General features: G+C 36.4%; 2 protein-coding genes and 1 long non-coding RNA gene across 4 annotated transcripts; 1 reads left to right on the top strand and 2 right to left on the bottom strand.

Moving 5' to 3' along the window:
• Positions 1-1,023: 1,023 nt before the first annotated feature.
• On the bottom strand, positions 1,024-3,415 carry LOC140809939 (uncharacterized). Its single transcript, XR_012113202.1, has 2 exons — positions 3,068-3,415; positions 1,024-1,294 (listed from the first exon to the last, which is right to left on the bottom strand). It is a non-coding gene; the product is annotated as an uncharacterized lncRNA (long non-coding RNA).
• Positions 3,416-15,868: 12,453 nt separating this feature from the next.
• On the bottom strand, positions 15,869-18,836 carry LOC140809679 (PHD finger protein ALFIN-LIKE 4-like). 2 transcript variants are annotated; one of them, XM_073167378.1, is made up of 6 exons: positions 18,472-18,836; positions 18,357-18,389; positions 17,012-17,240; positions 16,580-16,715; positions 16,097-16,388; positions 15,869-16,011 (listed from the first exon to the last, which is right to left on the bottom strand). In XM_073167378.1, the coding sequence occupies exons 1-5, from the start codon at positions 18,560-18,562 to the stop codon at positions 16,125-16,127; spliced, it is 753 nt and encodes a 250-aa protein (XP_073023479.1). In that variant the 5' UTR covers positions 18,563-18,836; the 3' UTR covers positions 15,869-16,011; positions 16,097-16,124. The 2 variants fall into 2 exon arrangements, with proteins under 2 accessions (XP_073023479.1, XP_073023478.1); XM_073167377.1 differs by having other exon boundaries at positions 15,869-16,388.
• Positions 18,837-20,719: 1,883 nt separating this feature from the next.
• Positions 20,720-22,366, top strand: LOC140810283 (uncharacterized). The gene has a single exon (XM_073168156.1). The coding sequence runs from the start codon at positions 20,720-20,722 to the stop codon at positions 22,364-22,366; it is 1,647 nt and encodes a 548-aa protein (XP_073024257.1).
• The last annotated feature ends 1,050 nt before the right edge of the window (positions 22,367-23,416 follow it).

Raw genomic sequence — 23,416 nt, 5'->3', positions numbered from 1 at the left:
TGGTGTTGCGGTGGTGCCGGATAGGGCCTCTTGCCCTGCCTGTCTGCCTCGATATCCCTCAGATCTTGTTCTGCCGCCAAAGCTCTAGAAACGGCAACTGCATATGTAGTAGGGCCAGCTACCCTCACATCACGGCGCAAGACAGGCCGCAAACCATCCATAAAATGTCTCAGCTTTGCCTGGACATCATTAGAAATCAGGGGTACAAAGTAACACCCCCTCTCAAACTTCCTGACGAAATCTGCCACGCTGCTGTCTCCTTGACGCAACGTCATAAATTCTCTGGTCAATCGGGATCTTACCTCTTCAGTGAAGTACTTGGCGAAGAACAATTCCTTGAATCCCGTCCAATTCAAAGTCTGCAAATCCACTGCCACTGATGCGCTCTCCCACCATAGCCTAGCGTCCCCTGACAGAAGGAACGTGGCACACCTGACCCTATCAGCATCGGTCAGCTCCATAAAATCGAAGATTACCTCGATGGACTTGATCCATCCTTCGGCTATCATCGGGTCAGTGGTACCCGAGAACTCCTTTGGACTCATCCTCCTAAACCTTTCATACACTGCTTCTGGCCTGGGTCTCTCCTCTGCACCCATTGCTGTAGCGTGGTTCCCCGCAAACTGTGCGAAGAATTGAGTCATGCCTGCAAGCATTTGTGCCTGCATATCTGGTGGTGGAGGAGGAGTGGCCCTTTCTCCATCATAAGTCTCTCTGTCCTCATCCCTTGCTCCACGGGCAATCAAACGTCTAGGAGGCATACTGTTATAAAATTTACCCAACATGCATGAACATAATATAAATTACATAAGATACACATAACTTAAATTTTTAAATATGTCCATGCTGAAATCATGACTATATACTTACTACATAACATAATTTCAAAATTTTAAAACTTACAGACTGAAGATGGGACTTTGTGAGCTTCTTGTGACTGGCAGTAGGCATAACCCTTTTCAAGAACACCGCTCTGATACCAACTGTAACATACCGTACTTTTACTACTTCAAAATTTGCGGAAAAATTAAAAATTTTCTTTAACATAAAATATCCTTTAACATTTATCATAAAATATTACAACCAAGTCTCCCATAAGATATGGTTGTTCAAAACATCATCAAATAAAATGGTTCACCAACATACTTGTTCAAATTATTTCTCATTGGAATATAAATTCAGAGTATTTTAAAATCCTTAAAACATAAACTTGACGGTCCTCGGGTTTAGCCTCCCGCTCAGTCCAAGCCTGCCCCTTGGTCACCATCTCCCGTCTCCACATCAACATAATCACCTGCATCGATCAAATCTAGTGAGTCTAAAGACTCAACACGTATAAACTGGGAATAACGAGTGCTACATAATAAAATCGCATACAACTTCAAAATAGATCGTACATACTTCAAACTTGAACTTTTCATAATAAACTTAAATTTTCATAAATTTGCTCTTTGCATAAACTTTGAACGTATTTGCATACATAATATGACGTGCCATCACATAAACTTTTCTTTAAACATACTTTCATACTTCAACATACTTAACTTCATCATTTTGCGTAGAGGATGTTTCAAAGCAAGTGACCCTTAACATAATAAATATCTGATCAGACAAACCACAGTACTGGGCTGACAGGGACGTATCCACTGCCACATACATGAGATCCCTGTTCATAATTTAACAGGCCAGTTGATCCACGTTCATAATTTAACGCTTCACAACCACGATCTAACCCGTTCATAATTTAACGGGCGGATTGGTCCCTGTTCATAATTTAACGTTTTCCAATCCTAACTTCAAACCCGTTCATAATTTAACGGGGTGGAGAGGTCCTCGGCCACGTTCACCGACTTCCAAACCCATTCACTTTTGGTCACAAGACATTTAGCATACCTCAAAAACTTCAAATATTTTCTTTGCACGTCATACATACTTACTTGGCATTGAGGGATTCGTTGGACTTCGATCGGGGCCGTTGCTGCACATACTAACATGAATTTAAAATACTTAACTTGCATGTCTTAGACGTAGGTACTTGAACTCACCACCAAAGTTAAAAAAATAGCTTATGACCTTCTAGTTCGCTCCGGACTTGACCTCGTATAATTATCGTACTAAACCATGACATAAAACCATAAAAACAAATCCTATATTTTTACATAAATAAATTTTAACCATGGTGCTAAATCATGATATAGAACCCCGAAGCAAATCCTAAAAAAAAATAAAAAAAAAAAAAAATTTTTTTTTTTTTAAATTTTTTTTTTTTTTTAAAAGGGGTACACGGACCCCGTGTGGGGGTCCGTGTACAGGTCCGGGTAGGCTCGAAAATTTCATATTTTTGAAGGAAAACGGACACGGACTCCGTGAAGGGGTCCGTGAAGGGGTCCGGGTACATACTGGACATGGAAATTCACGAAAATTCAATTCATTCTTTCAACCCAAGCCTAAGGAACATGAACCAACACCTCAAGACTCATCTTAGGATATTATTACATTGATTGAAATCCATACGAACACCCCAAGCATCGACAAATAACTTCAATACAACAATAAGCCGTAATTCGACATCGTTTCGCTTCCTACGACTTCTATTACATTCCAAGCCAATCCCGACCCAAACGAACCACCAAATAACATCTAAACACATCCCATAACATACCTAAATACAGTAGCACAAGCCCGGCGATGCCCAACGAAGCCTGCAACAATTATCTTCAAGAACATAATCAACATTCATAACTTTCTTGAAACACGATTTGAGCAGTCATACGAAAAACATCATAACTCACTCGTTTTTAATCCAAATAAATCGAATTTTATATCAAATCGAACGTATCAAAAAGATCTACGTTTTTGTAGTTAAAAGTTTTCTCAAAATATATACCGAAAAATTTCAGTTTTCGAAAGAACATCAAAACATGAGTTTTCGGATCTAAAATTTGTTCAAAACATATTCAATACATTTCTTGCTCAAACTTCTACATCATATATACATTTTTATGCTTAAAAACAACTCAACATATAATATGACATGATCGATGCAGCAAGAACAGATTATACGTGCCTTTTGATATTTAAAAATACCGTAACGACGATACCGAAGCGGAGATGATACGGGAGAAAATCCGGGACGAACTTTGCTCGATTTTTCTTTGAAGAAAGCTCACTAAAAATTTGTTGCTAAAAATTCAGAGATTGTACGTGTATATGTAAGGAGAACTTGGAGAGGAGAAAATAATAATAATAAGGAGATTGATTGATAGAAAGAAGTTTTAAAAACCTTTCTTTCTATTAGTCAAAAAGGTTGAATGGAATGTGTTTTATGTTTTGTGTGTGTTTGTGTGTTTACGTGTAGTTGTGTGTGTAGAGTGTGTGTGTTTGTGTTTTAATATATATATGTGTATATATATATATATATATATATATATATATATATATATATATATACAAACAATTGTAACATGTGTATCTAATATGATAAAAATATACTTAAAAACATTTATCATACTAATTTAAAATAAATCTCATATTAACCCCACTATAAATTTTAACTTTAAATAAGATGCACAAATGCTAAAATTCTAAAATTTTAAAATCAAATAATCATTTAAATAATTTAATTAAGCTCTTAAAAAATTTTTTTTAAAAATTAATTAAATTATTTAAAATACTCCATCCTTATCTTAAATAAAATACTGCATTAAAATTTACTAAAAATCGTCCCGGTCTCCTTTCCTCAATCTCGCCTCGAATAATCGCCTGAAACATAAACTCTAGAAAACATTTTAACGTACAATAAATAAACATAAATAATTAAAATAATGAAATTTCATAAATTAAATAAATGCATGGATTTTACGTATACTGATTTTGGGCTTTACAGAGGCCATCCATAAAGTGCATCAACTTATTCGATGCATCCATCGCAATAAGGGCACAAAGTGACAGTCCCTATCAAACCTCCGGATAAACTCCGTCACATATAGATCTCCCTGTCAAAGACTCATGAACTCCCTCTACAGGTGTCCCCTGACATCCGCTTGAAATTATTTGTTTTATAATATGTCCTTGAACTGACCCCGTAAGTGTATCCAAATACACCCAATGTACTGCTCTCTCCTACCAAAGGGATGCATCATCCCTCAGCGTATAGGTGGTGCATCTGACCCTGTCGCCATCTCTCATATCTAAGTACTAGAAGTGCGTTTCCAGTGATCGTATCCATCCCTCCGCCACAAAAGTGTATGTGGTACGCCCGAACTCCTTCGGGTTGAGCCGTCTGAACTGCTCATAGATATTTGTCTGGTGTATGGGAGCTTGATGCTCCTGCTCCATCAATCTTGCAATACCCTCAAGGACTCGGGTAGCTGCGTCTCCTAGCGGTTGTGGTGCTGGAAGGCCTCTATCGCATCCAGAAGTATCATCCTGCCTGTCCGTTCTAGGGGCGCATCTGGGAGGCATAGTATCTGAATACAGTCCAAATTCTAAACTTAACCCATCATGCAATTTAATCTAGTTTCCAAAACATTTAATCCTTAATCATGTAAACATCTAAACATATACTGTAAATTACTGAAAAACATATATCATGTAATCATGCAGATGATAGCATTAAACTATTTAAAGCATGAAAACTTACAGACTTGAGGATGGACGACTGAGCTTCTGAAGTTGGCGGTGACACAACCCTTTACAGGACCCTTGCTCTGATACCAACTGTGACATCTACTACTAAAATACTGCTAGAATTTTTTTTAAAAGCTCTTTTTTGAAAATATATTCAAACACATGCATGCAATAAAAGTTGTCGATCTAGCTTTTTAAAAAGTCATTCAACTACTTAATAAAAAATCTGCAGTTAAATAAAAATCTAAATATAATCCCAACATTAAACTACTGTTTTAAAAGAACTCAATTTCAATATTAAAAATCCTGATTGATGCATATTGATAGTTTGACAAAATTTCATGCAAAAAAATTCATCATACATACCGTAGCGTGATTGATGAGAAAAAAAGGGTATAGGACGTTCTTTAATACAAAAACGTATGCAAAACGATGACCAACGGAGCGAGGGACGAAAACAGGAGGCTGGGACGACGTTTATATCAAGTTTTTCTTGCAAAAAGTGGACCAAAAGTTGCTGGAAAATTTTGAAATGTTGCTGAACAATGGAGAGGGGCGAACGAAATATGGATGTAGTGATTTTAGGGTTTGAAAGTAGTTTTTGTTATATTATTAGGTATATAATGGGCCCTTAATTTAAAATAATTAGGAGATGTAGGATTTTATGCCCAATATATCTTAAAATAGGCCCAAGAAGCCCAAAAACACCATCGCAAAATATTTTGTTTAAGTACGTTTTTGAAAATATAGTCTGAACCCTCAAAAGTCCTCTGTTTTTCTAAAAATTTTATACCGGTTTAAAATATGACTCGATGAGTAAAAATCCTACAAAACCTCATTTTCGAAAATCTCAAATATATTGTTTATATATTAAATAATTAAAAATAATTATTTAGTAAAAATATTTTTCCTTAACTGTCCCTGGTCTCCGTTCCTCGTTCGAGTGTAAAATACTGCTAAAAGTCCTCATAAATGAAATATTAACGAACCATGAAATAAAACATCTATTTATATCATGATCAGGCATTTAATGCATTAAAAATAATTAAATACATATTTTAGCAAAACTCTAAATTGCATGTAGTCAAGTTACGTCGTTTGAATTTATAGACTTTACAAAATAAATTCGGTGCAAGCTCAGGTGGTTTGTGAGGAAGAACATGTGAAAGATTGAAAAAATACTTTCTTAGTATTTAAAGGTTAAAAACATCATGGACACTTGAGAGACTAGATGGTAATGCAACCTGGTACGTTCATTCTCCAATCCTTTCGAATACTTAAAAGGGGACAATATATCGAGAACTTAATTTTCCTTTCTTTCAAAACCAGAAATTCCCTTCATTGTTGATATCTTGACAAATACATGATCATCAACCTAAAATTCCATTTTTTAGCTTCGGAAATCAAAATAACTTTTCGCTCGACTATGTGCAATTTGCATCTTCTCCCGTCTCTTTGTTACTAACTCTGCTGTCTATATGCCAATTCCTGGCCCAAAAATTTTCTTTCTCCAACTTCGTCTCAATGTAACAGAGATCTACAATTCTGGCCATACAATGTTTCATACGGAGCCATTCCAATGGTGTACTGATTACTGCTGTTATAAGCGAATTCTGCTAAAGGCAATTTATTATTCCAAATTTCTTGAAAATCAATTTTACATGCTTTATGAATTTTTGGTGACGCCATTTGGACTTTGTTAGAATTTATAAGCTTCATAGTTTGACAAACAAATCCATCAAAGGACTGAAGAAACAAACGGAACTGACGTAACTGAGAGATCATAACTGAAAGAAGACTTAGAAATGAAGTTCTTATAAGTATAAATGTCTCAAAGATCCGTAACAGATTGAAGATCAGAACTAAAGACTTCGCGAAACAGAACTAAATGACCTCTCTCAAGTGAAGTATTCAAACTGAGAAGACATCAGTTTTAACTGATGTAGTCCAGCTGAATTGATCAGTCGGCCAGTTTGACTCATAATCAATTAAGCCACGTCATCAGCTATATTTGAAATACTCAGAAGACAAACTGACAGTCCGTACAAAAATATAACAGAGGAAACAAGACAGTTTGATACTGTTGGAACATTTCATGATTCGCAATCTTAATTTGATGTGAAAAAAACTTGTTTTTTTTTAAATAATCTACCTTAGTGCACAGATAGCTGAAACTGAAATAATCAGTTACGAGCCAAAACTGAAGCTGTCGAAGATGCCAACTGAAAGAATCAACTGATTAACAAAACTTAACTAGTTCAAATGTTGTGTCGTAAATGAGTTCAACTGAATGTTCAGTTGAAAGGTGGTTCAGCTGGAGAACCTCAGAAACCCGACCAGCCGAAGGAGTGTTCAACTGATGAAGAGCCCAACTGAAGATCAGTTCAACTGAACAAGAGTGAAATCAGTTCAACTGAAGAGTCAACTGATTTCACCAACCCAACTGAAGACCAATTCAACTGACCAGTTCAGAACATAAATTAGGAGCAATCAGTTGCAGATCAAGACAAGGTGATATAAGTGGAATCTAGCTGTGTGCAAAGATACAAAACATTTGTCCAGTCAAAGGACAATAATGAACGTTGTATCAGAGCTTAAAGACAAAAGTGTTCCAGAAAGAACAAGACAAATTTCAAGGAACATATTCAAAATGCAACAGATACAATAATTGAATCTCACTGTACGATCAAACTTCGCGCCTATAAATAGAGGATGAAGATCAGTGAAGACACACATATATAACACAGAACATAAGAGAGAAAAGAGAAGGCCACGCTTCTAAGTCATATCAGCTTAAGAAAGAATCATTCAGCCCAGTCGAAGGAACATTTAAACGTGTTATCAGCTTTAGATTAGAAGCATATTTCCCTCAGTGTGTGAGAACACTTTCGGGTAGTTTTCAGAGATCAGTTCACACACACACACACACCGCCACTAAAATACAGTCTTGCACAAAGACGTTAAACTTGTGTATGTAGTCTTTCTCGCATAGACGTTAAAGAAGTGTTGACTGGAAGGTGCTGCCTTCAGTCTAGTCTAAGAGTTCAATTAGGCATTGGATAAGTCCTAAGCTGAGTGAGTTTTTACAAAGAGTTATTGTATATATCAAAGTCTTCTAGTGAAACTTGCCCGAGGTGGTAGAAGGGGTGACGTAGGAGCAGTTGAAATCTCCGAACATCTATAAACATATCTTGTGTACTTAATTATTTAACTATTGTTTTCAAACTGATTTAACTAGTTAGAGCATCCGTTGGTTCAGTTCTCATCATAACTGAACTAATAAACGCAAAAACTAATCTATTCTTTTGGTTATTCAGTTACACAAGATACACAAATATATCAGTGTTTCTTAACGAATGATTATTTCGAGTGTTTTCCGCTTAGTTCTATACCAAACTTGATCTAATCATCAATGTATACATTCTTAGAACACGAGCTATTGCAGCTCTTGGAGAATATTTTGTTTGAAGCACCTCAAGGTGCTCTGCAAACGATCCTTCATATACATCGTACCTACGTCAGAATAAATTTGTCCGCATGGACTAGAAGATGACTCAACGGATATTAACCATTCAATGCATTTAATGTGACCATTTGAATTGAAGACTATTTATGGCCGATAATTTTAGTTGAAGAAAGGTTATCAAACAAAAATAATAACTATCAGTTATCTACGATTTACTGCCAAGTTTACTTAGTTTACAAATCACATATTTTAGCTCTTACTTCATTGTTGTATTTGTAGCATTCAGGCTACTTACTAAGCTATTTAGTTATCAAACTGATAAGTAAAGAATATAAGCTAAGAGTTTAAGTTTGACACTATATAAGTCTAACTGAAATGGGTTATTACAAATCCTTGTAATCAATCAAAGTCTTTTAGTGAAATCCTATCTTTGAGATAGAAGGGGTGACATAAAAGCAGTTAATGTGACACCTCGACCCAATTAATTAAAATACAGCGGAATTTAAAATTTTCTTACAACTGGAAGGAGTTTCAAAATACATTTCCAAATATCATCAAAAGTATCAACATGATCAACTAAATGATACATCAAAATACAAAAAACATCATTTTAATGATCATGTACAAAAATATTGCTTGCAAAACAAACTTCTTCCTTCCAATCTTCGTATGCATATGACCCCGGTCCACAATCACTGTCCTGGTCCGTCGCTCTTAGCTGCATCACATGAAATAACTGAAATGAGTATAAAACTCAGCAAGTGGAACTCTTACATAACAATGAACATATTATACTCTGAAAATCATAGCTTTAAAAACATAAATACCATCAACTCTGAAATAAATATCATAGAAATAGCATAGCAATAAGATGATATTTCTCTTTACTCTGGTTGGATTGATATCAATAGTAACTCTGTCTGTGGTGCTCGTATCCCATCGATATAAATCGACAACTCTGAGGGATATAAGCCTATGGTCGTTGATCAACTAATTACATGCAATCTCTGACTATGTATCTATCAATCCAATAAAACATTTGAAACTCTCTCTATGGCATTTAAACAAACACTTTGCATACTCTTTCTTTTCTCTTGTATTCCCTTTTCACAATTGAGACATTAAATTGTCTCCATTATACATAACAATGAAATCAATACATACTCAAGGATCAAATGAAGGGAATAGAATATTAAAACCTTTAGAATACCATACATATACTATCATGTGAGCACAAAGGATGAAATTCCACTTACAAACCACAAGAACACCTTGAATCTAACTCCTTGGTTGAAATCCTACAACAATAATCCATAAATAACACCATCATCAACTCAATAATCAAGAACCCATGCCAATAAATCCATAAATCCAACAAATACAACAAACCCATATCATCTCTCCTCCAAAACCAAGAAATAACAACACCAAAAGCTTACCTTAGCTTCCTAGTACCAAGAAGAACTTAGATCTTAACTCAAATCACCAACTAGAAGCTTGAATCGAAGATAGGAAGTGAAAGAAAATGAGAAAACCCTAGCCTCTAGAGAGAAATATCGAAAAGAAGGAGAAAGGAATGAGTAAAGTGAAGCCAACTACCCACTTAAAATCTCGAACAGTAACCCGAAATGGGCGACCGCGGGTGCGCTACTCCTTGTACTGCGGTCCTGCAATCACCGCGGGTGCGGTGTCCTCTATACCGCGGGTGCGGTGTGACTACGGGAAAAACACCAAAATCCAAGAATTACGACCGCGGGTGCGGTCCTTACACTGAGCACGGGTGCGGTCTGGTTACGGCCAAGACAAAATCTAAGGCAACTAAAATCGAACCAAAACACTGAAACGATGCAACTACCATCAATTAACAATAACAACAACACCTCAAGACAAAATAACCAACAATACTATGGCCCATAATCACAACTCTAAACATCTAAATCACATAACCCAATAAACATACAAAACTTAAACTGTACCGTACACCGGGCTCGGCTTTTACAGTTAAAAACTCCGAACATCCATAAAATTCTTTGTGTCCATCATTCCATTCGTTCTATTTTCAATACTTTACCCAAACTTATTCAATCAATCATTTAGTTTATTTACACACTACAATCATTAGTTAGCTGATTGATATCGACACACAAGATTTTTGAATCAGTTCCTTAAAAAACTGATTTATATTCGAAAAAGATAACAAAAACCAAAGTGTTCATTCAACTACTTTTAAATACATGATCATCTTTAATCGATCCTAACAGACTTATTAATGCACCAATCACTTTTATTGATTTAAAGAATAATATCTTTAAGATATTTCTAGCCAAATTCATAATCATATTCATAAAAGATATCCTTATTTATTCAAGAACAATAGAAGAACGCTGAGAACAACTGAGACGGATCTTGCAAACTTTGAAGGATAAACAATTCTACACAAACAGGAAGAAATATGAATTTTTTTTCTTGATTAGTAGCGTTCTTGGGTTATATAATTTCAAATGATGGTGTGTCTATAGACCCAACCAAAATTAAAGCCATTAATAACTGTCTTAGACCAACCAATGTTTTGGAAGTACGTAGTTTTCTTGGTTTAGCTGGTTATTAGGGTCAGTTTATATAACAAATCTAAAAAATTTCGTTGCCATTAACTTCTTTAATAAGGAAATGTGAAGTTTGATTGTAGTAAGGCATGTGATCGAAGCTTCCATGAATTTAAATTAACATCAACTCATATTCTTTGAATTCCAGAAGTAACAAAAGGATTTGTAGTGTATAGTGATACTTCTAAACATGGGTTAGGTGCAATGCTGATGCAGAATAGAAATGTTATTGTCTAATCCACACGACAGTTGAAAGAATATGAGGAGAATTTCCTCAACGCATGATCTTGAATTAGATATTGTGGTGTTTTCCTTAACGATTTGGAAGAATTATTTGTATGGTGAAAAATGTGATATTTACATATACCACAAGTGTCAAATACTTTTTTACTCGAAAGGAACTAAATATGATACAATGAAGATGACTAGAATATGTGAAGGATTATGATTTTATAATCAACTATCATCCAGGAAAAAGAAAACGTTGTAGCATATACATTGAGTCGAAGGTAAAATTCTTGCCAATTTTAGTGTTCAAGAACAAGTTTTGAGGGACTTTCATAATTTGAAGATTGAGATTGTGCCTAAGGGAGCTGGAATCAAGATTTTAGCTTTAATGGTACTAGATACACTACTAGAGAAATTAAATTCAACCAAAGTTCAGATGAGGAGTTTAATATAGTGAGGCAAAGGGAAATGGAGAAATCGAAATTATAAACATACTTGTAATCATTGAGGTATCAAGGTTGGCATCATCTTTTTTCATTGAGAATAATCATCCTTAGAGCTGTCCAACAATTTTTGGCAATTGTTTTGATAGCATTTTTCAGTTCTTTGAACACATGCACCAAAATGATGTTTCCACAAGTGGCACAAAGTGGTTTTTCTTGTCTTTTGCTTGGAATGGGAACTTTGGGGTGTGGATACTCACCTTTACCACCTCCAAAATTTCCATTTTTACCATGCCCTGAACCTTGCCTTGAAATTTAGCCTCTATGAATAAAGTGTTGCCTTTGTTTTTTTCCTTTCTCTTTCAATCTCCTGTTTGTCTTGTTCTGCGATCAATTCCTTGTCCACGATTTCTTTGAAGTCAGCAGCCTTCGACATTCTCACATCTCTTTTGATGTCAGGATGAAGTCCTCATAGAAAATGTTCCACTTGCTTAGTTTTATTTTGAGAAATATAAGATACGTACTAAGATCCTTCTTCAAATTTTTGGATGTATTCTGCAGTAAAAATATTCCCTTGTTTAAAATCTAGGAAGTCCTTTTCCTTTCGTTCTCGTACATCCTTGCTAAAATATTTATTGAAGAAGGTGGTTTTGAAAGTTTCCAATAAATTTCAGATGGATTCAGTCTACGAAATCTGTAATAAACACCTGTGGGGACATGTTCATATCTGATTGGTGTTGTAGCTAGTGCTTGTACATGCTCTTGTGTACTTCTTTGAATTTCCAACAACTGCTGTATTTGTACCACATGGACTTTAACTTGTTAGTGAAGTAGTTGGCAAAGTCGTTCAATGGTCGTGGTCCACCTTTTGGTGCCTTCTGTCATGATGACTCGCTCTCAATAACTTTGAGTTTCGGTGGCATTTTATGCTATCCTAAAATTGGGACACATAGGAGATAATAATTTATAATTAAATGGTAAGATAGATAGGTACCTATTTGACAAGTTCCCCATGTATGGATATAGCCTCGTCTCTTTCCTATAAAGAACCTTTGGGGTTCTGATACCATTTATCAGTAATGCCTGCTCCTACGTAGTAAGTATACTTCACAATTTTTTACAATTAAAAAAGACGATGATGACTAATACAGGGGAAAATGTCATTACAAATAACTTTTTGTTCAATAAAATCTCGGCAGAGGTTCCCCCATGTTTTGGACTATTCAACAACACAAACAGTAGTTTAAAAGCGATGACCACCTAATCTTCAAGGAGCAGAACGTCTCTTTTTCTTCCCTTGTAGGCCTTTCTTCATCCACTATTTGGAGCCCACTAGGAAAACATGTTTTTCCTTCATGATTATTGCTTCATATGTAGTTAGCATATTGACCAACTCTTCAGTGGTAGCCTCCAGCTTGTTCAAATTGAAGTTCACCACAAACTCATCAAACAAGGACGACGGTCCAAGCCAAAATAATTCGAGCGTGAAGGGGGGAGGGCTGTCCGAGACATTCTCAGGCACCTTGCCCATCTGCACACATACTGTCGAATATTTCAAACAGCTGCCCCTCTGCGCAGGGGAGTGCTGCACTGCGCAGAATTTTAAAAAAAATATTTAAAAATGTTCTATGCAAACATCATTGCCCGAAATTGCAGGTGTTGCTTGCCCACGTGCGTTGCCCAGAATAGTTCTGGGAAGCCGCCAAAAAATTTTAAATTTACCTTTGTGTATTTAACGCCAGACAACAACTATTCTGGTTTTTAAGCGAATATACCCCTTCCTGTAAATCCATATGAACAGACCTTCTCCTTTCTTCGATTGTCTAATCAAATCAATGTCCAGATACTGGATTCCTCGTATAGATTGCACTAGAGATCTAAAGGAAATTTGCGTCGAGATAGGATCGTCGGAATTTTAGATATTTGGCGACTGTATGAGAACGTCGGATAGGCGGCGCGGTGAAAGGATGGTGGCCGAATTTATTCCCTCTAAAAGATGTGGCCAAAAATAGCTTCAAGGAGAGGGGAGATCAGACAACGGTGATGTACCGATGATGCAAATCTTGTTCATATAATAAAAACTGAAAATTTCAAAAATAAAAAATTCCACTGATTCATTTTTTGCAGCTGCCAGTTTTGTGAAATCTTTTATAAAACAGGCAGTTCCATTCTCCTCAGTTAATTATCTGTTAATCTAACTTTCATATCTTCTATTACATGGAATCAACTTATGTTCTTTATAAGTAATTTGTTTGATCTCTATCAAGTTACAGCCATCAAATTAAATGCCTTGAAATTGACTATGTCAACAGAAACACAGAATCCGAAACTTGCGTGACCTTCAATTGTTCAGGGATACAGCTAGTCGTGGGTTCATAACTTCATTTTGATTCAGATAAACATTTATTCTTATTCGGGCTTACCCTAATTAGTCTCATTATTTTCATCAACCCCTTGATCAAGAATGTCAGAAATCAAGTTTGATTGCACTCATTGGATCACGATAAGTGCATTTAATATCATCGCCCCATGATCCCCTAGTATCCCTGATAGTGCCTGTAAGAACCTTAAGTTATAATTAGCGTACTGTACGGTCTCTTCAACTCAAATATCCTGATCGAATATGCAATCATGGGTATATTGAGAGTTGCAAATGAATTCGATAACGGTGTGATATATTTTTTAGTAATAGCAGTGACATGATGTGTACAACTGAGGAATCACATTTCCAAAATGCAGGTCTTACTCTGACCAGAGATTCTTGAATTGTTAACTCATTAGATAACATAGAATATTCATACCCGTGGGTGAGAAATAAATCACCGAGTACAATACATTGGATCCTACGTCTTTCGAAACTACACCCAACCTCGCTACCTTATGACACTCAATGAAGTCGGTAAATGGTTCAAAGTGAATGCTAGTACGTAGAGCCTCTACGTTTTCCTTGGTCAAATGACTAATGGTATAAAGTTTAAACAGTTTGAGGGAGGGTTATTTAGTGCATCGTCAAATGAATACCTATATGTATAAATAGATATATTTATGCCCTTACCAATTAAGCATGACGTTTATATCACAAATGCTAGTCTCAAATTCAATCGACATTTATCCTAAATTTAGGCCACTGAATCGACTATGAACCTGTTTAGAATATACGGTAGCTTCCTAATGAGTTTCATGATCTTACGTTACGAGACAAATCTCATGATGATTATTGTATATTCAGGGACTTTATCTATACAACTTACATGCGTATACAAATAAAGTAAATATCACAATTGTATAAAACCGTATATTATAATATAAAGATTATTTTTACATATGAGTTAATAAAGTAGAAGTCAAAAGTTGGCTCGCTGGACACATACTCTAACTTTCTGGTGTGCCAGCTTTGATAACTATGACTATAGACACAATCAAGACAAGTCTACAAGTTCTAGATGGTGATGAGAATGTGCGGAAGGAGCCTGAGTGTCGATCAAACGGTGAGGAACTTGTGGAGAGAGGGTGGTTGGATGGCTTGTTATAGAGGGTTGGGTCAAAGATGAGCTTCCATATCCATGGCCGCCACCACGATGATCACTACCTACAGGTTCTTGAAACGTCGGTCGGCTAATAACCATGAGGTCTTAACACAATCAATAATGTATACCAAGAACATTAGGCTAGCAAATGAATAAGTTAATTTCCTCTTCTTGGTTATTCTTAGGGGTTATCACCAGATAACTTAAGAACTGTTCGATCCTTGTTAAAAGTTCCTAGTACGTTTTGCTAGTAAAGATTCCAATCACTTGTGTAGTTAGTTAATTACTAGAGAAATCTTTTGATAAATTCTGCATTTTATAATCTTGATAATTAAGTCTGTCATCCACTTCTTCTACAATTACTTAATAACCAAGTGGAAATTTTCAAGTCTTGATCGTGGGACCTAATCGGAGTTCTTTTTTCCATTTCCTGATTCATAGTAAAAAAAATATATATACAAAATTCAATATTTATATGGATCTCTGTGCCACAATGTAATCGGAGTCAAGCTGATAAGGAATTCTTTATTTAGTTTTTTAAGGGATTCAAAAAGGTCTCAAGGATCATTGATTTTGATGACAATCAGAGATTGTTTATTGGTTTTGGTATATTAATGCCATCAGCTTGAGCTCTACGCCTCTACCTTCCAAGACATTGATTAAAATTTGGTTACCCAAACCTTATTTTAAATGATAATTATTATATATGGTATAAGAAGTGAATCGATAATGTAAGATATTCAGATATTACTTTCATATTGGCGGCCAGCTCGAGAATCAAGAATTTTCGTGATGCATGGAAAAAAAATACAAAATTGCAATATGTTAAAGAATTGGCATCAAAATGAGAGATTAAAGTTTATATTGTTGAAAATTTATAATGGGCTCGATGGATATTATCCTTGATCATGAAAAGTCCGGCAAAATCACTTACATTCATTGGTCAACACCGTTTAGATAAAATATACGATGGATGATCCAAGAAAAATCAGAAATCCTAACTTAATAGAAACATGATAGTTCCACAAGAGGAAGGGACTGGTTCAGCCAACATCGAAACAAATACTATACTACCAAGAGTTGACGCCCGGCTACGACAAGTTTTCTTTCATAAGCTGACATAAATTTTAACAGTTAAACAAGAAAAAGTAGGCAGAGGCAATGGTTGAAGTTTATAAAGAGTAGAGAGAGATACTAAACCCAGAGTAGTTTTATGCTCGACACGTCTCTAAGCTCGAGATCTCTTGTTGCTACATGCGGGGCATTTGTATTGCTTGATATGCTCGGCTCGCGCAGGTGTAATCTTCACACACTTGCCATGGAACCACTTCTCGCATAAGTCACAGCATATCCAGAATTCATCCGATGCATAGTTCTCCCCGCAAGCTCCGCAGAGGGTGTCTCCATGCTCGTCCGCTTCTTCCTCATCCAATCCCTCTTCTTCATCTCTTGGCTGCGACTTGGAAACTTTTTCCGAGGCATCAGATGTGCGCTGCAAGCAAACATGAAAAGTTATAACGCACCAAGAAGAACATTCCATTGTCAAACAGATTATACTGCTCGGTCTACTGAGCTCAAATCATGCTCAAAACTAGACTTGATTCTAAAAATGAAATGTAACTGCGAAAATTGAAGGGAAAACATATCTAACCCAACAGAGAGTACGCCCAATCCTGTTCTTACCATTTGATAGTTTGATTTGGATTTGTTGCCACTGTGATTTGAGACTGAAGATTTATCTTTCTGTTGCTTCTTTGCCGCTCCAGTCACGACTTCAAATACAGATGGAAGCTCGTTGATCATGTTGAAGAGTCGCTTCCTGGATGAAGAAATACGGTGAGATTATCACAAGATTAACAGAGGAATCAAACAGATGATTTAATCAAATTATATAACAAAATCTCAAGGGATGTAAATCTACTGCAATTGAAAAATTATTCTCCAACAAATTAAAAATTTAGCAGCGAGGAACTATCCAATCAAATCTTTACATAAACGAAGTCTTAACCACACAATGACCTTCAAAAAAAAGAATGCAGAAAAATTGACATGATAGCCAGAATGAATGTAGTTCAAAATTAACATGTAATATTAAACATGGAATTCAGCATGCACCTGTCAGATTTATCAAATCCAAATCTGGCACCAAAATAAAAGGCAACGGCAAGCAACCAAGCATCACTGTGGACGGCAACAAGGGATAACCAGTCTTTTTCTTGCATCCCATCTCTAGCAAAGTTGATGCCCAGAGCGGGCTCAGGAAGTTCAGGAGGTACTTCTTCAGCAGGCAAATTGACCTCCCACTGTTCACTAGGAAATCCATACAAGCACAAGTTCTCCTTCTCTGTAAAGCCAAACATGAAATAGATTGACACTGGCTGAACTTTACACCAAAGACCAGGTAAACAAACAAATGAATTTGAGAATATAAAGAGCAACGCCAACATTAAGTGTCGGGAAGTAAACATAACAACCAAACAAAAAAATGGAGATTTGAAAGTTTTTGCTAACTTAACAAATGTACCATGTTTAACAGCCATCTATACCAGTCCTACAGCAGATTACCCAAAACCAAGAAACTTATAACCCGAAACCACTGTTAGGAACAACAAACAGTAAAATGAAGGGGAAAACAGAAAAAGAAGATACAAAGATTTTTTCAGAAAACATCATCAAGTAGAAGAGAGAAAAACCACGGCAGCACAGAGAAATCCTACGCATCTTTTATGAAAGCTTTGGTACAAGTACAAGAGATATTTAATACATAATTAATAAATTCTCAGGCTACATAAACTGCAACAAAAATACAAACATCCCCTTCAATAATACTCACTAGGCAGCAGTCTTTTAGATTCCATAAATTCTATCAACCACTTGATTAATGTTTTACCATAATGTATTCGGACTTCAGATTGAAGGTTTTCAAAGAGAACAACTTTTAATCCATTGTTTAAATTGCTCAGATAAATATGAGCGCCTATTAATTTCAAATTTTATTTGTTCTAAGTTTTTCTTTAACACCTAGCAATCACATTTCAAAACCTTCAAAAATAAATTGATTTGAAATCCATAACTCCAAATCAGTTTTTCATTTCAAATGCAATATCCAAGAATTTTTAAAAAAATCCAACATCAACATGGAGCCGCAAGGCACCATTTTCCTCAAATAACATTAAACTAATAATGAACATGGATTCATAATTCACACTCAACATGAACAGGGACACATCAATCAGCTAGAGCAACTACAAGTTGCAAAAAACACCCCAAAAATAACTAAGCAAAATGCATATCAATAACGATTTTTTCACAACTAAATTCATGAAAACAGGAGTATCTTTTTCAGAAAAATATATATTAAACACATGACAGGCACTTAGAAAGCATCGATAAGAAAAAGTATAACAAACTAATTTAAAACCACAAAGAAAGTAACATCTCGTTAAAAATAACCACAGACCAGGATCACAATGCTGATAGAATTCTTCAACATCTGCAAAACAATGAAACAAAAACAACCCATATTAAAAAATAAAACAACAAATCGAGCTAAATAAGAATACCACAAAAATTACCAGTAGTGAGAGCTTTAATGAGGCCACCTCGACGACCCTTAAAATCCCGAAAGACTTCTTCAACAGTACGTGGATTGTACCCGGCCTCCATTTCTTTTCCTTCGTTCTTCTTCGTTTAAGTACAGCTCAACAAAATAAAGAATCGAAAAAGTGCCAATAAAAAGCCACCAGAAGACAAATTTAAGCTCGGGAGTCGGGAACAAACAGAGTGGTGTGCGAACTCCTGGGCTTCTGAGGGTAGTGGATGAAAATGTAAAATTTGAAAGAGAGAAATGAAGGAGAAGGACGCCTCCGAGGTGTGAGAGATGAGGCGGATTTGAATCTGGCCAAGGAGGAGGGGTTTAACTGCATTTGAGAGTGGGCTGATGAGTCCGAAAACCAATAATATATATATATATATATATATATATATATATATATATATATATATATATATATATATATATATATATATATAAAAGGTCTCTTATGAAACGATCTCACGGATTTTTATCTGTGAGACGGGTCAACCCTACCCATATTTACAATAAAATGTAATACTTGTAGCATAAAATGTAACATTTTTCATGAATGATCAAATAGATATCTGTCTCACAAAATACGATCTGTGAGACTGTCTCATACAAGTTTTTGTCAAAAATAAAAGAGTAAACTGGAGTAATGCTATGTTTAATAACATTTTAATATTCGATTGATAATAACATTATTTTTTTTCAATTATATATCAAAATACTTTGAATTTAAACTTCTCAAATTTCTCTTCAATCAACAAACTTATTATAATATATAATTTAAATTCAAATTCTAAATTCCATGTCATATTATACGACAGAAGATAATAAATAATAAAGCAAAATGAATTTAAACATAACTTTTGTGATATGATAACATATGAGGCTTGGATCTTATGAGTTAATAAAAGAAAGAATTTAAATATTGGAATAATGATTAATATAAGATTTTTGGAATTTTATAAAACATAAAAGAATTTGATAAGATATATCAAAAAAATTAAACAACAAAATATTTTATAATAATTTATGTGAATATGAAATAATAAATACTATAAAATTAAAATTATCCAAATATATATTGGCAAAAACTTGTGTGAGACGGTCTCACGGGTCATATTTGTGAGACGAATCTCTTATTTGGGTCATCCATGAAAAAGTATAACTTTTTATGCTAAAAGTATTACTTTTTATTGTGAATATGGGTAGGGTTAACCCGTTTCACGTATTAAGATTCGTGAGACGGTCTCACATGAGACCTACTCATATATATATTTGTAGTTTTAAGTAAGCAATGAAACAAATTCCATATCTATTTTTACATGTTCATACAGTGTTTATGTTAAATATGATATATTTCAAGTTCAACTGATAAATTGTTTTGTTGTTAACGATAAAACTATCATCGAAATTCATGCATTTCAAATCCGTTTCTCCAAATGCAACATTAATCATGGACAATAATCAAGAAAAGAAAAGAATCAAAACTGGAAAAAAAAATGATTCCAAATTGGGAATAAAAAACCCATTACCTGTCATTATAGATGATTAATAATAGTATAACATTTTTTTATCAGATAATTTTCCCGCGCATAAAAAAAGGATCCAAAAGTCACACTCGAATCAATGAAAAGCCATAGCTTCTACGAAACCATGAATCATATCCTTGCAATACCCACACCTTTGGCTTCCCCTAGTAAGCATACAGGTTAGAACGTGCCTTGGAAGATCACTGTTGCATCTGATTGGTACAAAACCAACCTTATGATGGGTATAAGACCAATTATTTGTTGGGTTAATAAAATCAATTGGGTTTAGCATTATTGAGGCCCAAAATATTGATTATGTTTGCAAAAAGCCCAAGCCCATTAGACTCTCTTAAAAATCTATAAATAGAGGAGTCTCCGCCCAATTGAAGGTATGCTCTCATTTTCATAAAAGTTCTTTAGTTCTCTGAATTTTCTTTGGACTGCTTACTGACTTGAGCGTTGGAGTGTCTACGTCGGGAACCCTCCCGACGCCCACTTAACGAGTGTTTGTGACGCAGGTGACGCCCCGCAAATTAACTATACATTGTCTACGTGGATCCGTTTATCAGCCAGGAGAGCCCATTTACAGGCCCAGTAGACCAGTATACTAACCAGTCGGATCTCGAGTGCGCAGTTTACTCGACTCATTTATTTTAGCTGCATCAGCTTGGCGCCGTCTGTGGGAAAGTGTCACTTCGTCACTCGAGGATGCACACTCGTTCGCACACCTCTCGCAATGTAAGGGGTGAGGGAATTTCGCCTATTATTCCTTCGCAGTCAGAAATGCTCATCACCCAAGAGGTGCTGAAAGCCATGATGGAAGAGACAGCCACTCGCGCAGCAGCTGAAGCGGTGGCCCAGATGCTTGCACATCATTCACGTGCTAATACTGGTGAAACAACTCCCAACAACCGTTCGACTTCCCATGACCCCAGCAAGACGACCAGGCGCAATGATGAAGCATACAATGAAGATGAATCAGACGGCCGTACACATCGCCCTCCTCCACGAAGAGAAAGTATCTCGCTCCACACTTACGCACGAGGATCTCGCACTTTGAATGAGCAAGACAGCCGATTGGCCGTTTTACCTGCTCGGCGCAGCCCTTTTACCACTGCCATCTTAGCCGAGTCGGTAGCAGTGGGAGTGAAAATACCCAACATGCTAGAGTACGAGGGAATGGGTGACCCACAAGATCATCTCGACAAATTTTATGCGAAGGCAGATTTATACGATATTAGTGAAGCCGCTTACTGCAAAATCTTCCGAACTACCATATCTGGTCGTGCGCTTACTTGGTTCAATAAGCTCCCTCCAGGAACCATAGATAGCTTGGAGCAGCTAACTCAACGTTTTCTCCATCAGTTCTCTATCAACGAAAAATATCCAAAAACAGCGGCTTATTTATTTACTATAATTCAGAAGGAAGAGGAATGCCTGAGAGAATACGTACAACGGTTCACGCAAGCTGTGCATGAAGTTCCCCATGTTAACCATGACTTGTTAGCCGGAATAATGCAGCAGAACCTCCGCCATCGAAAATTCAAGGAATCTATAGCTGGAAAACCCCCAAACACTCTGGAGGAATTGTTAGAAAGAGCCGAAAAACATATACGCATTGAAGAATCCATCGAACCACGGTACTTAGGGAAAAGAAAAAGGGAAGAAGAGAGACCGGAAGGGACCAAGAGAGAGGGAAAACGAACGGCCCAAAGTCCGAGACTCCAGTATACTCCCTTAAAGGCACGTTTGTCAGACATACTGGTAGTAGCAGAGCAGCGAGGATTACTGCAACCCCCGCGCCCGATGAAAGAAAATCCTAAGCGTCAGAGATCTGACAAATACTGTCGGTTCCACAAAGATAAAGGTCATTCCACTGAGGATTGCTTCAGCCTTCGGGCCGAGATAGAAAAGTTGATCAAAAGAGGATATTTAGGTGACTATGTGGATAGATTCCGCAATCAGCAGAAAGGCAACAAGCGTCCTGATGACAACTGCCCAATCGAGCAACAGCGAGAACGGATTGAAAGGGGCAAAAAACCCGAGCAGAGAGAGGAGAACATGCCCAATGGAGGCATAATCTCTGTTATAGCCGGGGGGCCCGCCTATGGGGATTCAAACAATGCAAGGAAAAATCTCGCGCGTGCAGCCAGACGTGATCAAAATTCCTCATATGTAGCCGTAACTCAGTCGATTAACGAGATATCGAAGAGAGATGAAGAAGTATTTTTTGGAGAAGAGTACTTGGAAGCCTCTCGGGGGGAACACAATGACGCCTTAATCATTTCCACCACGATTTCTAACTTTTGGGTAAAGAAAATATTGGTGCACTCAGGAAGCTCTATGTTAGAGTAGGTGCCCGTCGAGCCAAATGTTGGCCGAGTGTTCACAATGAAACTCTATGTATAAGCAATCTTTATTTTAATAATATTTGAAATTATTATTATGGCACATCTTTATCTGTATACCCATGCTAGTTGCATAGATAAAGCCCTTGAATATACAAATAGTAGAAAGAATATGAGATGCTCATATGATGAGTATCATGAAACTCATATTTGGAATACTGTATATTCTAAACCGTTCCTAGTCGATTCAGCCGCCACTAAGAAGGATAAAGGCCGCTCGAGTTAGAGACTAGTATCTGCGATGTGAGTACCATGTTTCATTGGTAGGGGACATTGTGATGTCCGAGCATGCAGATAGGTACTCCTTGTAGAGTGCACTGAACAACCCTCTATAAAGGACTTTCCAAGTGGTTCTCACTTATCGAGTGGAAAAGTCCTAGTTTATGGTTGTACACCATTAGTCCTTATGACCCGGGACAACATTGAGACTCTATGTGCTAGCGTTTCACTTTGACTTGTTTACCGACTCTTATGGGGTCATCAGGTGACAAGGTTGGGTGTTACGGCGAAACATATAGGAGTCGATGCATTGTAGCCGGGGATTCACCGCTTACCTACGGGTATGGATATCCTATGTGTTTTTCATGTATGTGTGGGTTGAAATCTCTTATCAGAGTATGGTGGTAATTATGAAAGGGGTTTCATAGATTACACCATCGATGCAACCACAACATGACACATAGTATCGATTCATTGACAACTCTCGATAAACCAATAGTTGTCGAATCGGTCGGGATATATGAGATAAAGGGACCGTACTGTACGCTAACCATAATTGAATGGTTCTTGCAGGCACTATCATGTGATACCTAGGGAATCACGTAAGCGATGCTGCTAGGCGTTTAACGTGATTGGTTGGGTACTATCAGACTTGAGTTCTGACGTTCTTACTATCAAGGAGTTGATAAGTAAGAATGGAGCAATTGGGGTATGCTCGAATAAGGACATGTTTAGTCCGAATCACATAGAGATGTGAACCCACGGCTAGTTGTATAAA

The sequence above is a fragment of the Primulina eburnea genome, chromosome 13, assembly GCF_022965805.1.
Source record: "Primulina eburnea isolate SZY01 chromosome 13, ASM2296580v1, whole genome shotgun sequence".
Taxonomy (NCBI): Eukaryota; Viridiplantae; Streptophyta; class Magnoliopsida; order Lamiales; family Gesneriaceae; genus Primulina; species Primulina eburnea.
This window is presented reverse-complemented; position numbering and strand designations above follow the sequence as displayed.